Source organism: Carassius carassius, chromosome 2, assembly GCF_963082965.1.
Source record: "Carassius carassius chromosome 2, fCarCar2.1, whole genome shotgun sequence".
In the NCBI taxonomy this organism is placed as follows: Eukaryota; Metazoa; Chordata; class Actinopteri; order Cypriniformes; family Cyprinidae; genus Carassius; species Carassius carassius.
This window is the reverse complement of record NC_081756.1, coordinates 17,545,336-17,568,545: the sequence shown is the minus strand read 5'-3', so window position 1 is coordinate 17,568,545 and position 23,210 is coordinate 17,545,336. Positions and strand designations below refer to the sequence as shown.

The 23,210-nt window shown below is 40.8% G+C and overlaps 1 protein-coding gene across 5 annotated transcripts in view; it reads left to right on the top strand.

Annotated features, from left to right (window-relative positions):
• Window positions 1-23,210, top strand: part of LOC132104846 (probable E3 ubiquitin-protein ligase HERC1) — a 48,371-nt gene that overhangs the window by 13,884 nt on the left and 11,277 nt on the right. The window contains exons 19-57 of one of the 5 annotated variants that reach the window (XM_059510392.1): window positions 102-275; window positions 1,579-1,693; window positions 1,778-1,898; window positions 2,145-2,319; window positions 3,166-3,424; window positions 3,780-3,900; window positions 3,984-4,035; window positions 5,377-5,645; window positions 5,758-5,982; window positions 6,300-6,420; window positions 6,516-6,753; window positions 7,198-7,367; window positions 7,459-7,614; window positions 7,693-7,799; window positions 7,882-7,992; window positions 8,103-8,273; window positions 8,537-8,776; window positions 8,930-9,013; window positions 9,898-10,427; window positions 10,677-11,452; window positions 12,323-12,539; window positions 12,632-12,792; window positions 15,624-15,740; window positions 15,821-16,028; window positions 16,117-16,238; window positions 17,065-17,294; window positions 17,668-17,936; window positions 18,021-18,073; window positions 18,238-18,438; window positions 18,596-18,770; window positions 19,265-19,532; window positions 19,631-19,844; window positions 20,195-20,451; window positions 20,529-20,656; window positions 20,730-20,866; window positions 21,680-21,880; window positions 21,973-22,103; window positions 22,236-22,447; window positions 23,014-23,134. In XM_059510392.1, coding sequence (XP_059366375.1) covers window positions 102-275; window positions 1,579-1,693; window positions 1,778-1,898; window positions 2,145-2,319; window positions 3,166-3,424; window positions 3,780-3,900; window positions 3,984-4,035; window positions 5,377-5,645; window positions 5,758-5,982; window positions 6,300-6,420; window positions 6,516-6,753; window positions 7,198-7,367; window positions 7,459-7,614; window positions 7,693-7,799; window positions 7,882-7,992; window positions 8,103-8,273; window positions 8,537-8,776; window positions 8,930-9,013; window positions 9,898-10,427; window positions 10,677-11,452; window positions 12,323-12,539; window positions 12,632-12,792; window positions 15,624-15,740; window positions 15,821-16,028; window positions 16,117-16,238; window positions 17,065-17,294; window positions 17,668-17,936; window positions 18,021-18,073; window positions 18,238-18,438; window positions 18,596-18,770; window positions 19,265-19,532; window positions 19,631-19,844; window positions 20,195-20,451; window positions 20,529-20,656; window positions 20,730-20,866; window positions 21,680-21,880; window positions 21,973-22,103; window positions 22,236-22,447; window positions 23,014-23,134 — 7,637 coding nt within the window. Of the gene's footprint in view, window positions 1-101; window positions 276-1,578; window positions 1,694-1,777; window positions 1,899-2,144; window positions 2,320-3,141; window positions 3,425-3,779; window positions 3,901-3,983; window positions 4,036-5,376; window positions 5,646-5,757; window positions 5,983-6,299; window positions 6,421-6,515; window positions 6,754-7,197; window positions 7,368-7,458; window positions 7,615-7,692; window positions 7,800-7,881; window positions 7,993-8,102; window positions 8,274-8,536; window positions 8,777-8,929; window positions 9,014-9,897; window positions 10,428-10,676; window positions 11,453-12,322; window positions 12,540-12,631; window positions 12,793-15,623; window positions 15,741-15,820; window positions 16,029-16,116; window positions 16,239-17,064; window positions 17,295-17,667; window positions 17,937-18,020; window positions 18,074-18,237; window positions 18,439-18,595; window positions 18,771-19,264; window positions 19,533-19,630; window positions 19,845-20,194; window positions 20,452-20,528; window positions 20,657-20,729; window positions 20,867-21,679; window positions 21,881-21,972; window positions 22,104-22,235; window positions 22,448-23,013; window positions 23,135-23,210 lie in introns of all 5 variants that reach the window. The other 4 variants (XM_059510387.1, XM_059510382.1, XM_059510396.1 and 1 more) reach the window with 4 other exon arrangements.

Here is a 23,210-nt window from a genome sequence, read left to right as displayed (position 1 = left end):
CTTTTAGCATTAAATGTCCTGTTTTGTTTCGTTTTGAAATGTATTGAGGTACGGAAGTAGAAAATGTTGTGAATAGTTATGAAATGGTATATGTGTTACAGATGTGTGTATCAGCTCTCTGCTGGAGGTGGCTCTGTGTGGAAATGAGGAGCAAAGACCTTTTGACTGTCAGTTGCATGCTGACATGAGTGTGCTGGTTGATTTGGCACTTGGATCAACTAAAGAGCCCACACACAGCTTGTGGACAAACATGCAGGATTATGCCATCAGCAAGGGTAGGATACAAAAACAGAACATATTTTGAGGATTATGGAAGGAGTATTATAAATGCTGATTAGCTTTACCTAAGTGCTTGCATAATCCCAGAAGTCACGCATTAACCTATGCAGACTTTAGAATGGTTCTTATTTCTGTTGCGATGGTTAGCCCCACCCACAGTGCAATCTCACTGGTCCAAGATCTCACTACATAACACTTGTCTTGTTGCTCCTTTGTGTCATTTGTCATTTCTTTTAAAGGATTAGTTCACATCCAGAGTAAAAATGTCTTGATTTTACTCACCCCCATGTCATCCATGTCATTCATGTCTTTCTTTCTTCAGTCGAAAAGAAATTTAGGTTTTTGAGGAAAACATTCCCGGATTTTTCTCCATACAATGGACTTCAGTGGGGATCAAGGGGTTGAAGATCCTAATTGCATTTTCAGTGCAGCTTCAAAGGGCTCTACACTACCCTAACCGAGGAATAAGGGTCTTATCTAGTAAAAACGATCTGTCATTTTCTAGAAAAAATAAAAGTCGATATACATTTTAATCACAAATGCTTGTCTTACTCTAGCTCTGCGGTGCGCGCATGTTAGTTCCTCGTCTCTGTACTCAGTTTCAAAAAGGTAGGGTAGGGCTAATTTTTCAACTCAAAATAGTTTGACATTGTTTTACCTTTTTTTGTAAAGGGTGTTTAACTTTCTTTGCACATTCGCTTTGGGTCACATTAGGTTGGTACTTCTGCCTACATCACGCGTGACTACGTAATGCATGAAGTCAAGCTAGTGCAAGGCGAGCTGCACTAAAATGACCAATTGTTTCGCTAGACAAGACCCTTATTTCTCGGCTGGAATCATGTAGAACCCATTGAAGTCCACTATATGGAGAAAAATCCTGGAATGCATTCCTCAAAAACCTTAATTTCTTCTCAACTGGAGAAAGAAAGTCATGAATATCTTGGATGACATGGGTGTGAGTAAATTATCAGGAAAGTTTTATTCTGAAAGGGAACTAATCCCCTTTGTGTTTCTGAAAGCAGTTTCTGAATGAGGAATTTCTGTCATATTTTAGCTTAGATCCCTGTCATATGGCACAGGACTTTTTCATAATTACTGCCTTGAATTTACAGTTCAATGAAAATGAACATTCATATCCTCTGTTATGTTACAGCTGGCAACTATCCTAACTATGGAGTTATTGGACTTTTATATAAAGTTATTGGTCAAAAGCGGAAATAATTTTGCCAGTAGCATTACTACAACTTGTAATCTTTGATGGCATTACGTGTTAATTTAGTCCTGTGTGTGTTTGTGTAGATTGGGACAGTGCATCTTTGCCTAATGAAGCTCTGTTAGACACAGTGTCCCGCTTTGTACTTGCTGTCCTGCTGAAACACACAGGGCTACTGGGACAGGCGTGTGGAGAAGGGAGGTATGGCATTATATTTGACAGAATTTCAGAGAATATTACACTGTGGACACCACTAAGGAATGTCTTACCCATTTCTTCTGACAGATATCAGCCATGTAAACTCTTGGCAGAGGTGTATCGCAGTGTGTATAAGGTGCGGAATCGCCTCTTGGCTTGCAAAAACATGGAGCTCATCCAGACCCGTTCGTCATCACGAGAACGCAGAGTATGTCTTTTTTTTATATATATATATATATATATATATATTTTGTATTATCAATATAACAGTTTGAAACTTTGTAGGATCTTTGAAGAAAAATGAAGAATAATAAAATATGCTTTAAATATTATTAAATAATAATAAAATATTTATTAAATAATAATAAATAAATATGCTTTGGGGTTAATTATTTCTTTAAGGTACTAGAAATATACAAGATTTCTATAAAGCCTTTTCTCCTCTTGTGTGCAGATCTCTGAAAACGTGGACTCTGTGGAGATGGACCCACAGGAACATTCTTTCACCCGAACTATAGACGAGGAGGCTGAGCTGGAGGAGAGAGAGAGAGAGCGAGAAAGAGAAGAGGGTCACCAGGAGCAGGAAGATGAGGAGGCGGAAAGAGAGCATGAGGTCATGACCGCAGGAAGTGAGTTCTGACACATTTGTGAAGGGCATATGTGTGTGTGTGCTGATGTTGGCGATGCTTTGAGTGGCATTGAGCAAAGTTGTCACACACATTCGCACACATCTGGTGCATTTTTCATATTTTCCTTTTCATGTTTGAGATTCTTAGTTATCACACCTAAAAATTAACTTTCATATTATTCCAGAACCATATGAGATATTTAGTGGAATAAAAGGAAGAATTTTTACATGGCTGTCAAAAAAAACTAAATACATAAGAGCATATACTGTAGGTTTGGAATGACATGAGGGTGAGTAAATAATGACGACATTTTAATGTCACTTTATTATTTTAAAGATATATTTAATAATTGGTTTGATGTAGTGTGAATTGCATTGTGCTAGAACACGCCACACAACATACACTACCATTCAAAGGTTTGAGGTCAGTAAGGTTCTTGCTGTCCTACATTTATGTGATCAAAAAACACTAAAAACAGTAATATTGTGAAATATAACTGCAAATAAAAAAAAAATTAATAGACAGTTCAAAGAACAACATTTATTTTAAATATACATCTTTTGTTTTATTTGTAAATGTAAAAGTCGTTAGTTTAATGCATCTTTTCTGAATAAATGTATTCTTCTTTTTTTTTTTTTTTAATCATACTTACTTTTGAATGCTAGTGTATACTAATAAATAACTTTGTTAACCATAGTTATTATACAGTGGTCACACATGGCATTGTGTAATATCCAGCCGTAATCACTTTTTAACAACGTCATGCTTCTTGGCTGCTTCCCTAACCTGGCCGCTCTGTGTCTTATGTCTTGGCGGACACAGAAATCTTTCAATGTTTCCTATCAGCTCGGGAGGCAGCACGAGGAAGGGACCGAGATCAGACCGGAAGCATGAGCGTACCGGAAGAGCCGGCTCAGGCTGGTCCGGAGCGCAGGAGCAGCACAACCCCTCAGGAGGGCCAGGATCTTTACACCACCACATGCAATACAGTCATCCACCGCTGTGCCATGCTCCTGCTGGCTGTCAGCACGCCGCTCGCTCAGCACATCAATCAGCAACCCCTGACAGGTGGGGTCAACCAGGATGGAGGCGGGTTCATGACGAGGCGAGTAGCATCATTGTTAAAAAGTGCATTCAGCTGATTAAACGTGTAAGCATGACTTTAAACTCTTGAATCATAACCCTTATCTCACTGAACTCATTCACCTTTCCAGTCTGCTCCTGCTTTTCTAGATTAAGCTCTTCATATTAAGCAGTTGCAAGTTGTGTTGCTCTAATTTAGAAGAACCTTAATAAGCTGACCCAGTCGCAATTAAAAGCAGCGGCTACTGTGATGCATGATTACAATAAATAAAAAACAATCTTCATTAGTGGTATTAATTTATATTTAGGTCACATTTTAATGGCATGATTGTCTGCTCAGAGACAACTTTTATATGCCGTTTCCATTTTGTGTGTAGGAGTGAGAGCCTGTTGGCAGAGAGTCGGTCCATCCAGAGCAGTCCCAACTACAGACTCACAAAGTCCAGGAGTGAGTCTGATCTCTCCCAGCCAGAGTCTGATGAGGAGGGATACTCACTGGTGAGATGTGTGACACACTGCCTTATCTGCTTTACTTGATTTATAACTGCAGTTATGTAACCTCTCGGTGTGACCTGTTTCAGAATGTGAGGAGGAATGTGGATCTGGATTTAGCTTTCACTCCTAAAAAAAGAGGTAAAGGCCCCACCTTTAACACACTGAGACTGTAGCAATGGGACATACTGTAACACTCTTGTAATCTGTGTATTTACGCCGTCTGTCTGTGTACACATGTCTCTGACAGCTCTGTGTGTGGTCTATTTTTTTCTACGTGGCTAAATGGGTCCATGAAATAAAATGACAGTGGATTCCTGCTGTCGTCTTTATAGCCTCTTCATGCATTGCCAAATTTATTCCCTAAGGACAAAATGTGCCGCTGCAAATTTCTGTTATAAAGTAGTACTCGCATAATACTTATTCATTATTCCTTATCCTTATTCATGTCCATACCTGCACACAACTGTACAGAAAAGGCCAGTTTATGGGAGAACCCAAATACCTGTCTTTCCTGTTCACATGTTCTGTACATCTCACATGTAAATCCAAATGTTTAAGGCCAGAAATCTGTCATCAGATCTGGTGGCCTTTATTATAAAAAGGGGGGTTAAAATAAATATGCAGGAGGATATATTTGAGCAGTACATTATAGGAAGCTATTTAAGCAGTTATGCTTTTATTTTGTTATCTGTATGCTGTGTAAACAGCTAGAAATATTAGAGTTCTTTAGGTAGTACAATAAACAGCAAGTGGGATTTAGCCTCCGTTTTGGAGGCTTTGTCTCAAAATATTTTGATGTTTTCAGCTTCTAATAAATAGTTTTTAAATAATTTTCATATATTTGATGTGATCCATTGATGTGTTGAGATTTGAAACTCAAGTAAAACTCCCGTAAAACACACTTAAACCAGCTAATAAAGGTCTTTGAGATGTTGAAAATGACAGGCATGTTAGAGCAGGTTTGGAACTAAACTCTTCAGGAACAAAGTTGTTCAGAACTAGGATTCAGCATCCACTCTATTGCTGTGAGACAGTTTCTGAATGAACTCTGGCTTCTTCCCAGAATATGGCATTCACAACACTTCCAGAACACTCAGTGTCTAAATCTGCTTCATTGGTTTCATTTATTAGTGGAGTAATGTAGGAAACAGTGAATGAAAAATGAAAAAATCAAATGTGTCTGCTTCGTGTCGGAGCTCTGAGTCTGACATGAAAAGGAGGTTGTGCTTTGAGTGACCTGAGGTTATCTGTTTTGGAGCACTTCACATACTCACATGTCAAACAAATAGCTCTCTTCACAGAAAACAACTTCTTTTTGGTGTAAGCCAAACAAGAGAAACAATGCAATACTTTATTAACCATAAATATACATGGCACACAGATTTACGGTGGAATATGTTTCTTAAATTATTAAATTATACTCTATTCTTGGGCCTTTATTACAAATTCTGTTCAACAGATTTGTTTTGTGTTTTCAAGGCTTTCTGTACAGCTCTCCAGACTCCTCTGCGGACTGGTTTGGGGGACGCTCGGCTCAAGAGTGTTTGTACAGCTCTCCACAGTCCTACGAGGAGTCAGACCTAGATCTGAGCAGTTCATTCAGGCTCCATGCACTCATCGAGAACATCGTGAACTTCCTCAGTGGAGATGTTGGGAACACCCCTGCGTTTAAGGAACCAGAAGAGAGTGTGTCAACAAGCCCACAGGCCATTATTATAGCCATGGAGCAGCAGCAGAGCCGAGCAGAGGTGCATTCTGACTTTTTGGCTTTATTTGTCAGATGCCTGTTTTCACTTCCACCCACAGGCTTTTGTTTGTTTATCTTGTGCTTTTATGATTGTGTTATGTTTATTTATATAGTTGCGTCTGGAGGCCCTCCACCAGATTGTGGTGTTGATTTCGGGGATGGAGGAGAAAAGCAGTCAGGCAGGCTCTGGAGGTGGAGCTGGACGCACAGGCCTCAGTTTTCACACTTCCTCTCTGCTAGCATCAGTCAGACTGCAGTTTTTGTCAGGGTGTTTTGGCCTCGGTGCTGTTTGCAATGGGGGGCCAAATGGGGAGAGTGTCCAACTGCACCATTACCAGGTAATTGTTCAATCTAATCATTAGAGGTTCTGAAGAAGATACATGTTTGAATATGTGTCGTTTTGTTCAACACTGATTTATTACACTCATCAGTGGATAACAAGCAACTGATCCAGTTTTTACATACAGTTGACAGTTTTTTTAGGCCATGCTGACTTAATATGTGCTAATTTAGGCAGGAATGTGTGCATTAAGCCTGATTGAGAAAATAGCTGTAAAGCCCCATAAAGTTGATCAGAATGTCTGAATGTATAATAAATCATTTTGAATGTTATTATTCGTACTATGCTCTGCATGTCCTTTGTTTTTCCTTGTAGGATGGAATCAGAGCAGCCAAGAAAAGCTTACAGATGGACATTCAGACAGCTGTTCATAAGATTTATCAGCAGCTGTCAGTCACATTAGAGAAAGCCCTGCAAGCTAACAAGCACCACATAGGTATTGTATTTGAGCACACATTTAATATATTCATTTATGTAGCATTTATGTATATTCTACTGAACATATTTTCTCAATGCTGTGTGTGTTTACAGAGGCCCAGCAGAGGCTGCTGTTGGTCACGGTCTTTGCTCTAAGTGTGCGATACCAGCCTGTTGATGTATCGTTAGCTATCTCCAGCGGTCTCTTGGACGTTCTCTCTCAGCTTTGTGGAACGGAAACCCTGCTTGGACAGACACTGCAGCTCCTGCACAAGCCTCTAGGCTCTCAGCTCAGCACTGCCCTCAAAGTGGCCAGCACCAGACTGCTACAGATACTAGCCATCAGCACCGGGTACAACACCGTTCTCTTTGTTAACACCTGGTTTTTCATAGCCGATCTGAACTGACCTCAAATGCTGGATGTTTTAAATTATTTAGCTAGTCCATGAAAGTTCTTTAGACCCACTGTATAATTTTGGCACCTTGTTTACATTACCATTCAAGGGTTTGGGGTCAAGATTGTTTTAAGGTAATGAATACTTTTATTCAGAAAGGATGGATTAAATTAATCCGAAGTGATAGCAAATAAATGAACAAATAAACGCATTCATGTTGAACATAAGAGAATACTTTTAGAAACATACTTGGTTTATAAACCCCAAAAATCTGAACAGTAGTTTAATTTATCAGTAGCTAATTAGGTTTGTTTGGTAACATTATACTGTTAATACTTCTCTTAGCAGGAGCGAATGAAGGCCGATTAATTAACTTTTCCTCTTTCCTATCCTTCTATCAGGACATATGCAGACAGGTTGGGTCCTAAGGTGGTCCAGGCTCTGCTGGATCTTCTGTGCAGTCAGCTGAAGACTCTGCTGGCTCAGGCTGCTGGAAGCACACTCAGTGCAAGTACAGAACTGCAGGAGAAGACTGACGACTGCGCAGATGCTCAGAAAAAAGATTTCCGGGGTAAGACAATTGCAAGACAACAGCAACATGCTCACTAATTTACTTAATTTTGTGTTGTTGTTTTTTATATATTGCTTTTATTTTTGTGTAGCATTGTTACATAAGAGACACACAGCAGAGCTGAACCTCGGAGACTTCTTGGTGTTTCTGCGGCGAGTCGTCTCTTCCAAAGCCATCCAGTCCAAGATGGCCTCTCCTAAATGGACTGAAGTCCTTCTCAACATTGCTGCTCAGAAATGCTGTTCAGGTAACACAGCAGCGTCCAAACAATGTCATCTTGTCTGTGTGCTAGTTTTTAGACTAGTTAAATTTGTGTATTTTTTAGGCATACCTTTGGTTGGTAATTTGAGAACGCGGCTGTTAGCTCTGCATGTTTTGGAAGCTGTGCTTCCTGCCTGTGAGAGCAGCGTGGAGGACCATCAGATGACCCAGGTCTAAATCCACACACCTCTGTTGTGCTCTTTTTCATGTAACATCTGTTGCAGAGTTAAGTTAGCTTGTCTTTGTGTGGTAGGTGGTGGAGAGGTTGTTGGCGCTGCTCTCGGACTGTATGTGGGAGGCACCTGTTGCTCAAGCCAAACACACCATCCAGCTGAAAGAGAGAGAGCAGGAACTCAAACTACAGGTGAGGGAGAATCAGTCAGTCAAGAGTGAGAGGTTGTAACGCTTTAAAATTCACTAATACTCAACATTCACTTTTCTGAGATGCCGTTAAATGCCATCTTGTTGTTTTAGGGTGAATCAGAGGAGGAAGAAGAAAATTTGCCTATCCAGGAAGTAACCTTTGACCCTGAGAAGGCACAGTGCTGTGTGGTGGAAAGCGGACAGGGATTGACGCATGGCAGTGGAGGCAAAGGTTACGGCCTGGCCTCCACTGGCATTTCCTCTGGCTGTTACCAGTGGAAGGTTCTGCACACTTTATTTTACATTAAGGTTCAGAAGTTTGGGGGTCAAAACTACAGTAAAAAAAAAAAACTGTAATATTGTGAAAAATAACTTTTCTATTTTACTTTAAAATATAATTCCTGTGATGGCAAAGCTATATTTTCCTTTATAAATCTTTCTAATATGCTGATTTGGTGCATAAAATGCTGACTTTAAGCCAATATCACAGTCTGTACATTGTGTGGAGCTGTGTGAGTATGAAAGCGTGTATTATTTGTTTTCAGTTCTATATTGTGAAGGAGAATCGTGGAAATGAGGGAACATGTGTTGGTGTGTCACGCTGGCCTGTGCATGATTTCAACCACCGCACAACAGCCGACATGTGGCTCTACCGCGCTTACAGTGGCAACCTCTACCATAACGGAGAGCAGACCCTCACGCTGTCCAGCTACACACAAGGAGACTACATCACCTGTGTGCTGGACATGGAGGCCAGGACTGTGTGTTTTGGCAAGAACGGAGAGGTGCGGTGCAGCCCACTTACAAACACAAATATTCAGCCATGTTACTTACTAGCATATCAATAGCTGAGCTATAATACACATCCTCTTTCATCGACATTCTCTTTTCAACTCTCTTTCATCATAAATGCTGAACCATGTGGCTCTATGTGGCAGGAACCCAAACTGGCATTTGAGGATGTCGATGCTGCAGAGCTCTACCCTTGTGTCATGTTCTACAGCAGCAACCCTGGGGAGAAGGTAAGACACACAAGTGCTGATGTTGATGTAAACTCTGTGATCTTCTGTTTATCTAAAATAACACTGATGAACTACACTCTTATTGCGCCACCCTAGAGGTGGGCAACATTAGCTCAAAATTATATCATGACATTCATAAAGCTTTTGGGTCAATAACAAAATATGATGCTTTATTTAATTTGAATGGTCACATATATTGCTATGAAACAAATGTATGAATGTGCATAATTTTTTCAATACAATTTATAAAGCTTAATATTTTACATTTTTAATTTAATTTTAATTTTATTATTTTTAAAATATACATTTAATTTACCTTTTTTATTTCAATTTTTTTATTTATTAAAAATATTTGTTCAATTCATTTTTATTTCAGATTTAGTTTTATTGCTTCAGCCTAAATTTATTTTTATACCAAGGTAATATTTCAATGTTAGGTTTTTCATTAAATATTATTTTTTTTGTTTATTTAAGCTTTATTTCAGTTAAACACATTTTAATAGTTGCAGTTATATTTATATATATATATATATATATTATAAAAATTTTTATATATTTTTTATATATTTTTTTATGATTCCTTTAAAATAAAAATAGCAGTTCATAAGAGCTGTGTTTTTTAATAAAATCACTGTTCACATTGGATGTTAGATTTTGCTTGTAAAGCTTAAAAGAAACATGTTTTCTTGCTTGTATTTTGTCTTATATAATAGTCACTTCAGACTGCAAAGTCTCATTCAGAACTAAAATATGATGTCTTTTGCTGTGGAAAGTCATGTAGCACTGCCATAACAACGATATCAACAAAAATGCATCCAGATTGACAACTTTCTACTGTTTTCTATATTGTTTTAACCAGTGTGTCACCCACCTCTACCCTGCAGGTAAAAATCTGTGAAATGCAGATGAGGGGCACACCACGTGACCTGTTGCCTGGTGACCCAATGTGCAGCCCTGTGGCCACTGTCCTTGCGGAAGCCACCACCCAGCTGTTCCGGATCTTACACCGCTCGGAGCGCTGGACTCAAACTATCAACCGCAGCATCCTCCAGCGCCTCCAACAGATCAGGGGCTGCCTGCGAGAAGGAGCTCCTCCAGCAGGGGCCACCAAACTGCGCAAGAGCCGCTCGGCACAGAGCAGAGAGGAGCAGGACGAGAAGGAGGAAGAGCGAGAGGAGGAGAGAGGGAGAAGCGGACGGCACGCGGCAGCCGAGCTGTCGGAGACACACCTGCGGACGCTGTGCCACCAGGTGTGGCCGGTGTTAGCTGTGATCGGGGGAGTAGATGGTGGGTTAAGGATGGGGGGACGGTGTGTGCACAAGCAGACAGGGAGACATGCCACTCTGCTGGGGGTGGTGAAGGAGGGGAGCACATCAGCTAAGGTGCAGTGGGATGAGGCCGAGATTACCATCAGGTGAGAGATGGGTATCTGTTTGAGTGGTTTATATGAATGTGAAATTGAGGCTTTTACCTCATTCCTGCTCCCCAGGGCTCTCCTTGCTCTCTTTATCCATATTTCTCCCTCCATAATCATTTCATTGACTCCTTCCTTTTGCATTAGCTCCATGATGTTGCATGTTCCCTGGCCCTCCTCCCTGCTCCCTCACTTTCTCTCTCTGTCTCTTTCTCTCTCTGTTTGGTTTGTCACTTGTTTTCATTGAAGCTTCCCCACTTTTTGGTCGCCCAGTGACACGCCATTGTACAACTTGGAGCCGATCGAGCCTCTACCCTTCGATGTTTCACGTTTCCGCGGACTCACTGCAGCTCTGCTGCTGGACCTCACCGCCCTCGCCAGCCTACAGGATGATGGCTTCAAATCCACCTCTGGTCGGCGGCACGAGCGGAGACACCGCCACGAATCCCAGGAAGAACGAGAGAACGAGTCACGCACCAAACCGAAAGAGGGGGCGGGTGATCTGCGCGTATCTCACAGCTTGGACGAGGTTCGAGCTCATGCGCCACCCAACTCCCGCTCCGAGAGCGAGCTGGCTGCCTACACGCAGGATGCCACGCAGCAGACTCCAGCGGAGGGACGGCGCAGGCTACAGGAGATGGTGGGGACGCGCTCGCAGGAGGCGGCTGCGCAGATGGAGGTGCATGCGGTGCAGCTGTCATATCTGTATCTGGGAGCAATGAAGACCCTAAGCGTACTTCTGAGCTGTAGCAAATACGCCGAGCTGCTGCTGATCCCCAAAGTCACACCTGAAAGTGGCCATAATGCGGATTGTGCCAGCCCTGGGGTGAGCGTGTGTCAGGAGGAAGCGGAGCTGCGATCTGCTCTGCAGTTTCTGATGCGACACATGGTGAAACGGGCAGTGATGAGGTCGCCCATCAAAAGGGCGCTGGGGCTGGCAGACCTAGAGCGGGCGCAAGCCGTGATCTACAGACTGGTGGTCAATAGCCTACTTGAAGAACAGGAAGGCCAGAGTCCCAAGACAGGTATATCAGAAAACATAAAACAAACCTGATACACGTAAACTGACTGTATCTATACAATATATTTTTTGCAAGAAGTGTCTTTCTCACAATGGCTGCATGTATTTGATCAAAAATATGGTAAATACTGTAATAATGTAAAATATTATTACAATTTAAAATAACTTGTATCTATTAGAATTTTAAATGTAATTTGTTGGTAAAGCTGATTTTTCAGCAGCCATTACTTTAGTCTTTAGTGTCACATGATCCATCAGAAATCATTCTAATATGCTGATTTGAGAGTAAAAAAGCAAAACAAAAAAACAGCATTTAATTGATTTTTTTTTTGTGCAACATCTGACACTTTAGACTGATTTAATGCATCCTTTCTGTATAAATGTATAAATAAAAAAATAAATAAAAAAAGCATGATCCCAAACTTTATACTGGGATAGTTTATATAGTCTTAGACTGTACTAACTTTTGCTTTTATGATATGACACCAATGAAATCTTGATAAATTCAGAATTTGTCAGGACTCTGTTAAAAAGTTGTTTAAACTCAAGATAAAAAAAAAATTTGCTCAATTGAATGCATCTCCATTTCAGCCACTGAAAATGTATTTAATTTTAACCATTTAAAAAGAATACTGGGGTGTATATGTAATGTAAAGTCACTTCATTTGACTGAAGCTCCATTCAACATGATTAGAAATTATTCATTCTGGTCTAATGGCTCAAGAATTTTTCTTTAAGACAAGGAATTTTCATCTTGGTTCAGCTGTTGCAAGCTATGATTTTATTAATTTTTTTCATGGCAAAATAGTAGCATTTTGTTCACACTCTCATTCTCAAGAGCCTTTGTAAAATATGTGAATGTGTGTGTTTTTAGTGGACACAGAGTGTGAGGAGTTAGAGGGAGACCAACAGTTTCAAACTCCGGTCACCACCTCCCCTTCAGCCTCCAGCAGCACCTCCTTTATGAGCTCCTCACTGGAGGACACCACCACAGCGACCACACCCGTTACCACAGCCACCACACCTGTCACAGACGCCGAGACGGCACCCACTTCTGAATCACCTGGAGTAATGCCTCTCAGCCTGCTGAGGTACACACACACAGTTTGTCTCTTTGAGAGTGTGTGAACAATTAATCCTTCAGTCTATGTCATGATTGGTCTGCATGTGCATGTCTGAGCAGGCAGATGTTCTCCAGCTACCCGACAACCACCCTTCTGCCAGCACGAAGAGCTCAGACCCCTCCCGTGTCATCACTGCCCACCTCGCCATCAGACGAGCACGGCCGGAGACAGAGCCTCACGTCACCTGAGTCCCAGCCTGCCAGGACCACCAGCAGGACTGGTACAAATGCATAAAATGTTTGGTTCTTAATTAATAAAATGTGGTCCAAAAGTCTTATAACACATAAGAAATATTATAAAATGTATTATTTAAATGTTACACACACACACATATATATATATATATATATATGTGTGTGTGTGTGTAGTGATGGGCATAGATTAATTTTTTTTAATCTAGATTAATCTCACTATAATCTTGGAATTAATCTAGATTAAAATGGCTCATTTGAATTCTGCCAAAGGCATTCAGAATATGTGTGCTACCCAAATAATATAATGACTAAAAGTAAGTCTTTTAGAACGGGTTTCTCAAGACAGGTGGTGCATTAGACCAGGGGCTCGTCTCCAGGAACTAGGGACTTTGGCCTGGTACATTCTGAAAAGTTGAGATGTTTTTAACTCGATGCGGTGGACGCGCCTGTTTTCGCGTGCGCGTCGCGACCGCGTCGCTTCCATTATGAGCGCGCATATCGCGCGCCTACATTGGAAATAATTGTATTTTTGATCAAATAAATGCAGGCTTGATGAGCAGAAGAAACTTCTTTGAAAACATTAAAAATAGTAATGTTTCCAAACTTTTGGTCTGTACTGTGTATGTATATATATATATATATATATATATATATACAACCCGAATTCCGGAAAAGTTGGGACGTTTTTTAAATTTTAATAAAATGAAAACTAAAGGAATTTCAAATCACATGAGCCAATATTTTATTCACAATAGAACATAGATAACGTAGCAAATGTTTAAACTGAGAAATTTTACACTTTTATCCACTTAATTAGCTCATTTAAAATTTAATGCCTGCTACAGGTCTCAAAAAAGTTGGCACGGGGGCAACAAATGGCTAAAAAAGCAAGCAGTTTTGAAAAGATTCAGCTGGGAGAACATCTAGTGATTAATTAAGTTAATTGATATCAGGTCTGTAACATGATTAGCTATAAAAGCTTTGTCTTAGAGAAGCAGAGTCTCTCAGAAGTAAAGATGGGCAGAGGCTCTCCAATCTGTGAAAGACTGCGTAAAAAAATTGTGGAAAACTTTAAAAACAATGTTCCTCAACGTCAAATTGCAAAGGCTTTGCAGATCTCATCATCTACAGTGCATAACATCATCAAAAGATTCAGAGAAACTGGAGAAATCTCTGTGCGTAAGGGACAAGGCCGGAGACCTTTATTGGATGCTCGTGGTCTTCGGGCTCTCAGACGACACTGCATCACTCATCGGCATGATTGTGTCAATGACATTACTAAATGGGCCCAGGAATACTTTCAGAAACCACTGTCGGTAAACACAATCCGCCGTGCCATCAGCAGATGCCAACTAAAGCTCTATCATGCAAAAAGGAAGCCATATGTGAACATGGTCCAGAAGCGCCGTCGTGTCCTGTGGGCCAAGGCTCATTTAAAATGGACTATTTCAAAGTGGAATAGTGTTTTATGGTCAGACGAGTCCAAATTTGACATTCTTGTTGGAAATCACGGACGCCGTGTCCTCCGGGCTAAAGAGGAGGGAGACCTTCCAGCATGTTATCAGCGTTCAGTTCAAAAGCCAGCATCTCTGATGCTATGGGGGTGCATAAGTGCATACGGTATGGGCAGCTTGCATGTTTTTGAAGGCTCTGTGAATGCTGAAAGGTATATAAAGGTTTTAGAGCAACATATGCTTCCCTCCAAACAACGTCTATTTCAGGGAAGGCCTTGTTTATTTCAGCAGGACAATGCAAAACCACATACTGCAGCTATAACAACAGCATGGCTTCGTCGTAGAAGAGTCCGGGTGCTAACCTGGCTTGCCTGCAGTCCAGATCTTTCACCTATAGAGAACATTTGGCGCATCATTAAACGAAAAATACGTCAAAGACGACCACGAACTCTTCAGCAGCTGGAAATCTATATAAGGCAAGAATGGGACCAAATTCCAACAGCAAAACTCCAGCAACTCATAGCCTCAATGCCCAGACGTCTTCAAACTGTTTTGAAAAGAAAAGGAGATGCTACACCATGGTAAACATGCCCCGTCCCAACTATTTTGAGACCTGTAGCAGAAATCAAAATTGAAATGAGCTCATTTTGTGCATAAAATTGTAAACTTTCTCAGTTTAAACATTTGCTATGTTATCTATGTTCTATTGTGAATACAATATTGGCTCATGTGATTTGAAAGTCTTTTAGTTTTCATTTTATTAAAATTTAAAAAACGTCCCAACTTTTCCGGAATTCGGGTTGTATATATATATATATATATATGTGTATATGTATGTATATATGTATATGTATATGTCAAACGATTAATTGTGATTAAGAACACATATGTATACTATGTACTAAACTTTTATTTTGCATGCGATTAATTGTTTGACAGCACTAATATATGTGTATGCTTTTCTGGGATAAATATATTGGGAAAATACATACAAGTGTGAAATATGTAAATACACCAGAAGTATACTTTTTTTTCATTATAACAAATAACAAGAACCGAAAGAATTTTAGAAAATAAATAAATACTCAATGAAAGTACAATTGAACCTACCCCTAACTCTCCATTTGCATTGTACATTTGTCACATCTGTAAAAATTGTTAAATAAATGTAGAAGTACAATAAACAATGATAAATAGTACAGGTAAATAATGAAGTAAAATGAAAAAAGTAAAATAATATAAAAAGATTGCACATTTCACTCAAATTAGGATCATATCATTTGTAATGGAAAAAATTTATTTCATTAGAAAGGCTGTCTTTCAAATCTCTGTACATGATGCTATATCCATTTATACATAGTCCTGTATTAAACAGCTGACTGCGTTTGTTTATTTGCTCCAAGCATTATCAGACCCCAGCAGTCGTCTTTCCACATCTCCACCTCCTCCTGCCATTGCAGTTCCGCTGTTGGAAATGGGTTTCTCGCTCAGACAGATCATGAAAGCTTTGGAAGCAACAGGTAGACACACATTCAGAATTTCAGCTTTTTTCCATGTTATCATTTCTGATATTCAGAGTATGTTCTGTGCTGGTCTGTAGGTGCACGTGGTGAGGCAGATGCTCAGAACATCACTGTGCTTGCGATGTGGATGATCGATCACCCAGGCACGGCAGACTCTGATGAGGCTTCAGACCCCTTCTCTGGTGCGGCAGGAGGGGGAAAGAGCACAGAGAGGAGCTACCTGCGCTCACCGGGTGACATCCCCAACGCTGATGCTGCAGAGATGGAGGAGGGATTCAGTGAGAGGTATAATACCTACAGAATGTATGGCATGACACACTCTATTGTTGCATGAGTGTAAGAAAACAGTGTGTAGCTGTCTCTCTCCCTCTAGTCCTGAAGGTCTTGATCAAGATTTGGGCTCTTCCTCTGCCGGCCCTACTCCCAGAGGACGCTCTGCAGCCAGCAGGAAGCACCGCTTTGACCTGGCCGCACGTACTTTACTAGCTCGTGCAGGTAAACTCTAGGAATCTCCAATGTTACCTTTTCTAAATCAATTAGTCAGTGGCTTATCTGAACAACTAGTCAATGAATCGCTTTCAATGAAGTGCTGTATAACTAGGTTTTTAGGTTCATATTACCCTGAGCAACATCTATTTATTGAATAATCAGTTTGTGCAAAAATATTAAGCAGCACAACTGTTTTAAATAAGAGAAATGTTTCTTCAGCATCAAATAAATGCATATTTGAATGATTTCTGAAGGATCATGTGACACTGAAGACTGGAGTAAAGGCTGCTGAAAATTCAGCTTTGTCGTCAAAAGAAATTCATTTTAAAATATATTAAAACAGATATCAGTTATTTTAAATTGTAATAATGTTTCACTTTTATGCAGTCTTGGTGAGCATAAGAGACTTCAAGACCTTAAAAAAAATTATTACTGTCCCCAAACTTTTTAAGATCAAGGTTAGTCCGCTTCGGTTCTGGAGGGCCACTGTCCTGCAGAGATTAGTTCCATCCCTAATAAACACACATTCTTGTACTTTTCAAGCAATTCTAAAGACAAAGGTTAGTTTTTCAGTTGTTTGATGGCGGTGAAGTCTGCAGGGCAAGACTGGAGTTGCCTATCACTGGTTTAGACAGACAATTTATACATTTTTAATTTTATAATGAGGGAAAAAAGTGAAAAGTAGTTAAACTTGTCAGCTACACTGACTTGTTGGTCAGCAAGTCGGCCATCACAACCTGTACACAGACAAACCAATTCAATTTTGAAGAATCGTGACAAAACGAAAAAAACGAATACAAACTCCACACTAACATTGTGTTTTGTTGTGTAGCTGGATTGTACCGCTCAGTGCAGGCTCATCGAACCCAAGCCCGTCGAGAAAGTCCTGGACTGCAGCAGGAGCCTGGGCCTCTCGGGGCGCTGTATGACTTCAATTTGGATGAAGAGTTGGAGCTCGAATTGGATCAGGAAGCCATGGAGGCCATGTTCACCCAGGAGCTTGCAACCGATTCCGACATTCTGGGAATGTGGATCCCGGAGGTATTGGACTGGCCAACATGGGTGTGTGTGACAGCAGTCTGGGGCTGCCGCTGCTTTACTACTCACCTTTAACCCCTGCACGGCTGTACACACAAACTCACACCTACACATTCATTTAAGAACACAAATATTGTACTTGCATATTGCTTGCTCACTCGCATCCTCATATTGGACACAGACAAACATCTCCTAAAGCACAACAGCTCTCTCACTCTCACTAACACTGGTGCATGTTTTGCCAGCACAGTACAGAAGCAGCAAATGTATTCTGGGATGCTTGAGTCCTGATCCATGTTTCATTGGCTTTCATTAATTTCAAATCTTCACATATACACAACTTGCTCTCCCATCTGACCGCAGTTGTGTGGTTTTGTCGTGTTTGCTTTTGTGTTAGCATGTGTGTGAGTCAGAGGACCGTGATGAGGCGGTCGTGTGTGAGCTGTGCGGGGTCAGCGTGTCCAGTTTCAACCAACACATGAAGAAGAGTCATCCGGGATGCGGTCGCAGTGCCAATCGCCAGGGGTACCGCAGCAATGGCTCTTATGTTGACGGATGGTTTGGAGGAGAGTGTGGAAGTGGAAATCCCTATTATCTGCTCTGTGGCAGCTGCAGAGAGAAATACCTTAACATGAAGAGCAAGATCAAAGGTCCAATGCCTGAGAGGTGAGAATAAGAGTTTGCATGCATGCGTTGATATTGCCGAATTCACATGAATCTAATTTTTTTTTACTAATCTCTGTTTTTCAGGTATAAAGGTCAAGCACCAGACCTGCTGGGAAAGCAAGACAGTGTGTATGAAGGTACTAAAAGTGTCCACATGCAAAATATACCTATAAAAATCAAAACCATAATGCAGCCAGTATTAAAAACACAGAAAATGCATGTAAAGTTTGTTAGAATTATTAGCAGCCACTCCAGACTGTGTGTTTTGATCTGTGTGTATAAATACACATTTTTCCTGCAGAAGACTGGGACATGTTGGATGTAGACGATGCAGAGCGTCTGACGGGTGAGGAGGAGTTCGAGTTGCTCTCTGCTCCACTGGGTCTTAGTGAACACAGGCCCGTCCCCGAGGCAGTCCATTTTCCAGACACTGACCCTCTCGGAGCTTCTGTTGCCATGGTCACTGCAACCAACAGCATGGAGGAGACTCTCTTGCAGATAGGTACAATAAAAACACCAACATGATGGTGAGAATCTGCCACTGTAGGGGTTCAGAGTATGCATTGTGGTTTAAAATGCCTGTAATTTCACCGATATTGTCTAGGATTTGTATATGTATGTGTATCTCTATGCATTAGTAATGAATGCTCCGTCTATAGGTTGCCAGAGCTCAGTGGATAAGAGCTCATCAGGTCGCTTGTCTTTGGGGGAGCAGGCGGCAGGTCTGCAAACGCCTGCTGATCGCCTGGTGGCTCTGAGAAGAGTCACTGCTGCTGCACAAGTCCTGTTAGCCAGAACAATGGTCATGAGGGCGCTGTCCCTGCTGTCAGTTAGGTTCGTGTGTCTACTGATGTGTGTGTTTATATATTCGATTTAATTGCAATTTGCGATATTAAAAGTGTTACCGGTACATTTTTCTAAGCTTCAGGTTTGCTGTGCAATGTTTGCAAATTCACATTATTGCGATCCAAATCCGAGCAGATGCAGAGATGAGTTTATGTGGATCTGCTCACCTTTGAAATAACACAATGCCTCAATCCACTCTGAAACATGCCGTCTGAAATGTTCATCTAAAACGAGTGTTTTTATCAGGCTCCCAGGCTTAGATTCAGTAATTTAACTTAAATGGCAAGGAATAGGTCCTTTTCTATGCTATAAAAGTGAACATAAATACAGAAGCCTGATAAAAAAGCTAATTTTAGACAAAAATATCACTTAGAAGCTTTTTCATCTGGACTCTTCATTATATATGTGTGTGTGTGTGTGTGTGTGTGTGTGTGTGTGTGTGTGTGTTTGTTTCTTTGCTAACTCGTATTTCTGCTCTCCAGTGGCTCTAGTTGCAGTCTAGCAGCAGGATTGGAGTCTCTGGGCTTGACGGACATTAGGACTCTTGTGCGTCTGATGTGTTTGGCTGCTGCAGGTAGAGCTGGACTTTCCACAGGCCTTACATTAGGCCCTGGATCCTCTGAGCGCCCACGAGGGGCTAGCAAGCCCACCAAACCCATCTCTTGTTTGGCGTACCTCAGTACCGCCGTTGGCTGTCTGGCATCGAACAGCCCCACCGCTGCCAAACTCCTGGTCCAGCTGTGCACTCAGGTAGACAGATGATCTCATGAATGGAGAATAAACAGAGAGACAACAAAAAGCGTAAACAAAACTGTTTTCATATCTCACCCTGCCTCATTTTCCTCTAGAATCTGATATCAGCTGCCACTGGGATGAATCTGACCACGGTAGATGATCCAATACAGAGGAAGTTCTTGCCCAGTTTCCTGAGGGGAGTGGCAGATGAAAACAAGCTGGTGACATCGCCCAATTTTGTGGTGACTCAGGCGCTGGTAGCTCTGCTTGCTGATAAAGGTGCCAGGCTTCGACACAGCTACGACAAGGCTGAACTTGAAAAAAGAGGTTAGTTAACATCTAGCCAGGCGCTTGAGAATGCCGCACATTATTTACTTATTTGTGGTGTTGTTTTTTTACTGTCATTTTTTTTTTTGTGATTATTTTGTTTTGTTCAGTTAAATCTCATAAATCTGATTTGATGTGTTTTATTTTGGCAGCAGATGCATTGTTAGATGAAGCTTTTTTGTGTTGCAACCTGAAAACCACAACATTTGCCACCAAAAACAGCCATTTTTAATTTTGTTTGTTTTTTTCTCATTGTGTGTGTGTGTGTGTGTGTTTGTGTACCCATCTATGGGCACGTGTTTGTGTTTATCTCGTTTGCGGCCTGGCTTTATTCTGCTCGGACGTCACAGGGTTAATGTCGCCTCTCTATGCCCACCTCTTCTGTGACCCCCTTGCTGTAGGCCCATTGGAGCTGGCAAATGCGCTGGCGGCGTGCTGCCTCTCGTCTCGGCTCTCGTCACAGCACCGCCAATGGGCCGCGCAGCAGCTGGTGCGCACACTGGCGGCTCACGACCGAGACAACCAGAGCCGCCCGCAGACTTTCGCTGACGTTGCAGGAGACCTGCGGAAGTGGTCCACATTCAGACTCGAGGCCCACCAGAGCAGGGTATGATTCCCCCAGCGGCATGTGTGTGTTGTTTAAACAGCACTGGAATAGTTTCTGAGTCATTTTGTCTCTTGTAGCTGATCACATCTGGGTGGTGTAGTAAAAAAGGCCTTCTGGCAACTAGCGGGAATGATGGGACAGTCCGCATTTGGAATGTGACCAAAAACCTGTACACCCTGCAGCACACATGTGTCTTTAATAAAGGGTGAGTTCCTCTCTTTCTCTTAAATAGGCCTGTTGAAATGCGATGTTTCTGATCTTTTTTTGTCTGTCTTCAGAGATGACACTTCGGAGGAGTGTATGGGTAATCTGGGGTCTCCAGGCAATCCAAACTTGGCCTCAATGGCTTGGAGTGTCAGTGGGAAGTACTTGGCTGCAGCCATGGAAAAAATAGTGAACATTTGGCAAGTCAATGGTGAGTCGTTCACCATATATACTAATGTTCACAAGTTTGACAGATGTTACTCTACATTACATTAGTCTTCAACGTCACATGATGCTTCAGAAATAATTCTAATATGCTGAATTGGTACTCACGAAACAATTATTATGAATGTTTCAAGGTTCTTTGATTAACGGAAAGTTTGAAAGAACAGCATTTATTTGACACTTATTCAGTAATATCATCGATGATGGCACTGACATTATCAAATGTGAATTAAATTTGAACTAAACTGAGCTGAGTAATGCCATAATTGTTTCTGCTTTATAGCTCAAATGTTTTCTCATAATTTATGAATTTTGCAACATCAACACTAATTACTTTTAACTGCGAAATAAATCAACACTGAGCCGAATAATGATACTACTGTCTTCAGTAGAGCAGCTTATAGCTTGAACTGAACTTGTTTCATGATGAATGAACATTACAGTTATTGAACTGGTCTGACTGGAGCTTAATAATGACATTATTGTCTTGCTACAGCTGCTTTTTTATAGCAGAATTTGTGTAATTTTGCATCATTGATTCTTATACGTGTTTAACACTGATGCAGCTATAAATAAATTTAGCTTTAAGGATATAAAATCAGTTTTTTTTTCATAATGTACATTTTAATGTTGTAATGCTTAAATTCACTTGTAGTATTTTAAACAATTTTTTAAATGTAATATATTATATAAATTTTAATAACATAAATTTTTCTGTTATAACATGCTTATTGACTTATAAATAGCAGACAGAATATGAATATTGGCACATCCTCAATGTTGTGTTTTTACACACAAGGTGGGAAGGCCTTGTTGGACCTGCAGCCTCACTGGGTGTCATCGTTAGCTTGGCCAGAAGAGGAGGCAGGGTCTCTGTGGAGCGGGGAGCCTCGAGAGCTCCTGTTGGTGGGACGCATGGATGGGACCCTTGGACTTCTCGAGGTTCTTGACGATTCTGATTTGCAGAGAACTGAACTCCAGCACTGCTTCAGGAAAGATGGTACTCACAGTTTTTATGAAACTGTAAACTGTAAAGAATAGCTTCGGAAACATTTACGTGTGTGTATCATTGTTTGGTTCTCTTCTCTACAGTGGCTGTGATGCAAATTGCATGGTACAGTGAGGATCGTCCCTTTGCAGTTGGATACGCTGATGGAAGGCTTCTAATTGGCTCTAAGGAGCCTTCAGAGAATGGATCTGTGGTGGTTATTGATGCCCACAAGGTTAGTCATCATGGTCATAAACTGACACACATACATAAGCCTAAGCATAACATAGTTTCACACATTCTTGTCTGTAACGTGCCTTCATCGACAGTCAAATCTGTGTTCTCTCTTTGTGTGCTGTGACTGTAGGAAAGCATCAGTTCGTTGCGCTGGGCTCCTGGTGGGCAAGTGCTACTAAGCTGTGCTAAAGAGGAGATTGTGTGTTTATGGACCGGGTCAGAGACAGGTTTGGGTCAAAGCTGGACATGTCTGCAAAGTATCACCCATCCTGCTGTTGTCAATGCTGTTGCATGGTGCAGCCTGCCCGGTCAGGGACCTAAACCTCTCAACATGTTTGCCACGTACGTCCAGACACAGTGTACTCTCATACATAAGAGAACAAGAAACTTTTCTTAAAATCAGTGTTGCTTTTTAATATTTTTGTGGAAACCATGCTACCTGTTTGATGATTATTTGATAAATGAGGTCAAAAGAACAGCATTTATATTAAATATAAATGTTTTGTAACAATGTAAAAGTCTTTCATTTTATTCCATCTTTGCTGAATATAAGCATTTATATATTTTAAATCGTACTGACCCCAAAAATTTTAACTAGTTCAAAAACTGTTAATAACAGTGATACTTTTTTTCAGTTTAACAGCAAATAATCATTCTTTAAATTTTAATGATTAATGTTACTGTTTTTGAGTTCTTTTTGGTGAATTTGTTTCATTGCAAAGCACATGATTTTCCCATTACATAAATCAAAATTCAGTTTGTTAGGCCTTTTTATAAGTCACAAGGGTGTAATTGCATATTTATTTTCACCTTTTATTTAATAAGTGTGCATTGTCAAATATGTCCTTAACCTAAATTAAAAATATGATTATAAAAAACATTGAGGGACTAAAAAATCTTTGTCACAGATGCTGTCAGAATGGTCTGGTAACTGTATGGACGGTACCACAGGACCCTTCGTCATACTCACAGTCCAGCACTGCCTGCCCTGATGCCTTGTGTGAATCAGAATTCAAATCCAAACTGATGGTAATGTGTCCATACACATGAGCAAAAAATTACCTTTGAATGCTTTGCTGTTTGTGCTTCCTTATCAGTTAGTATT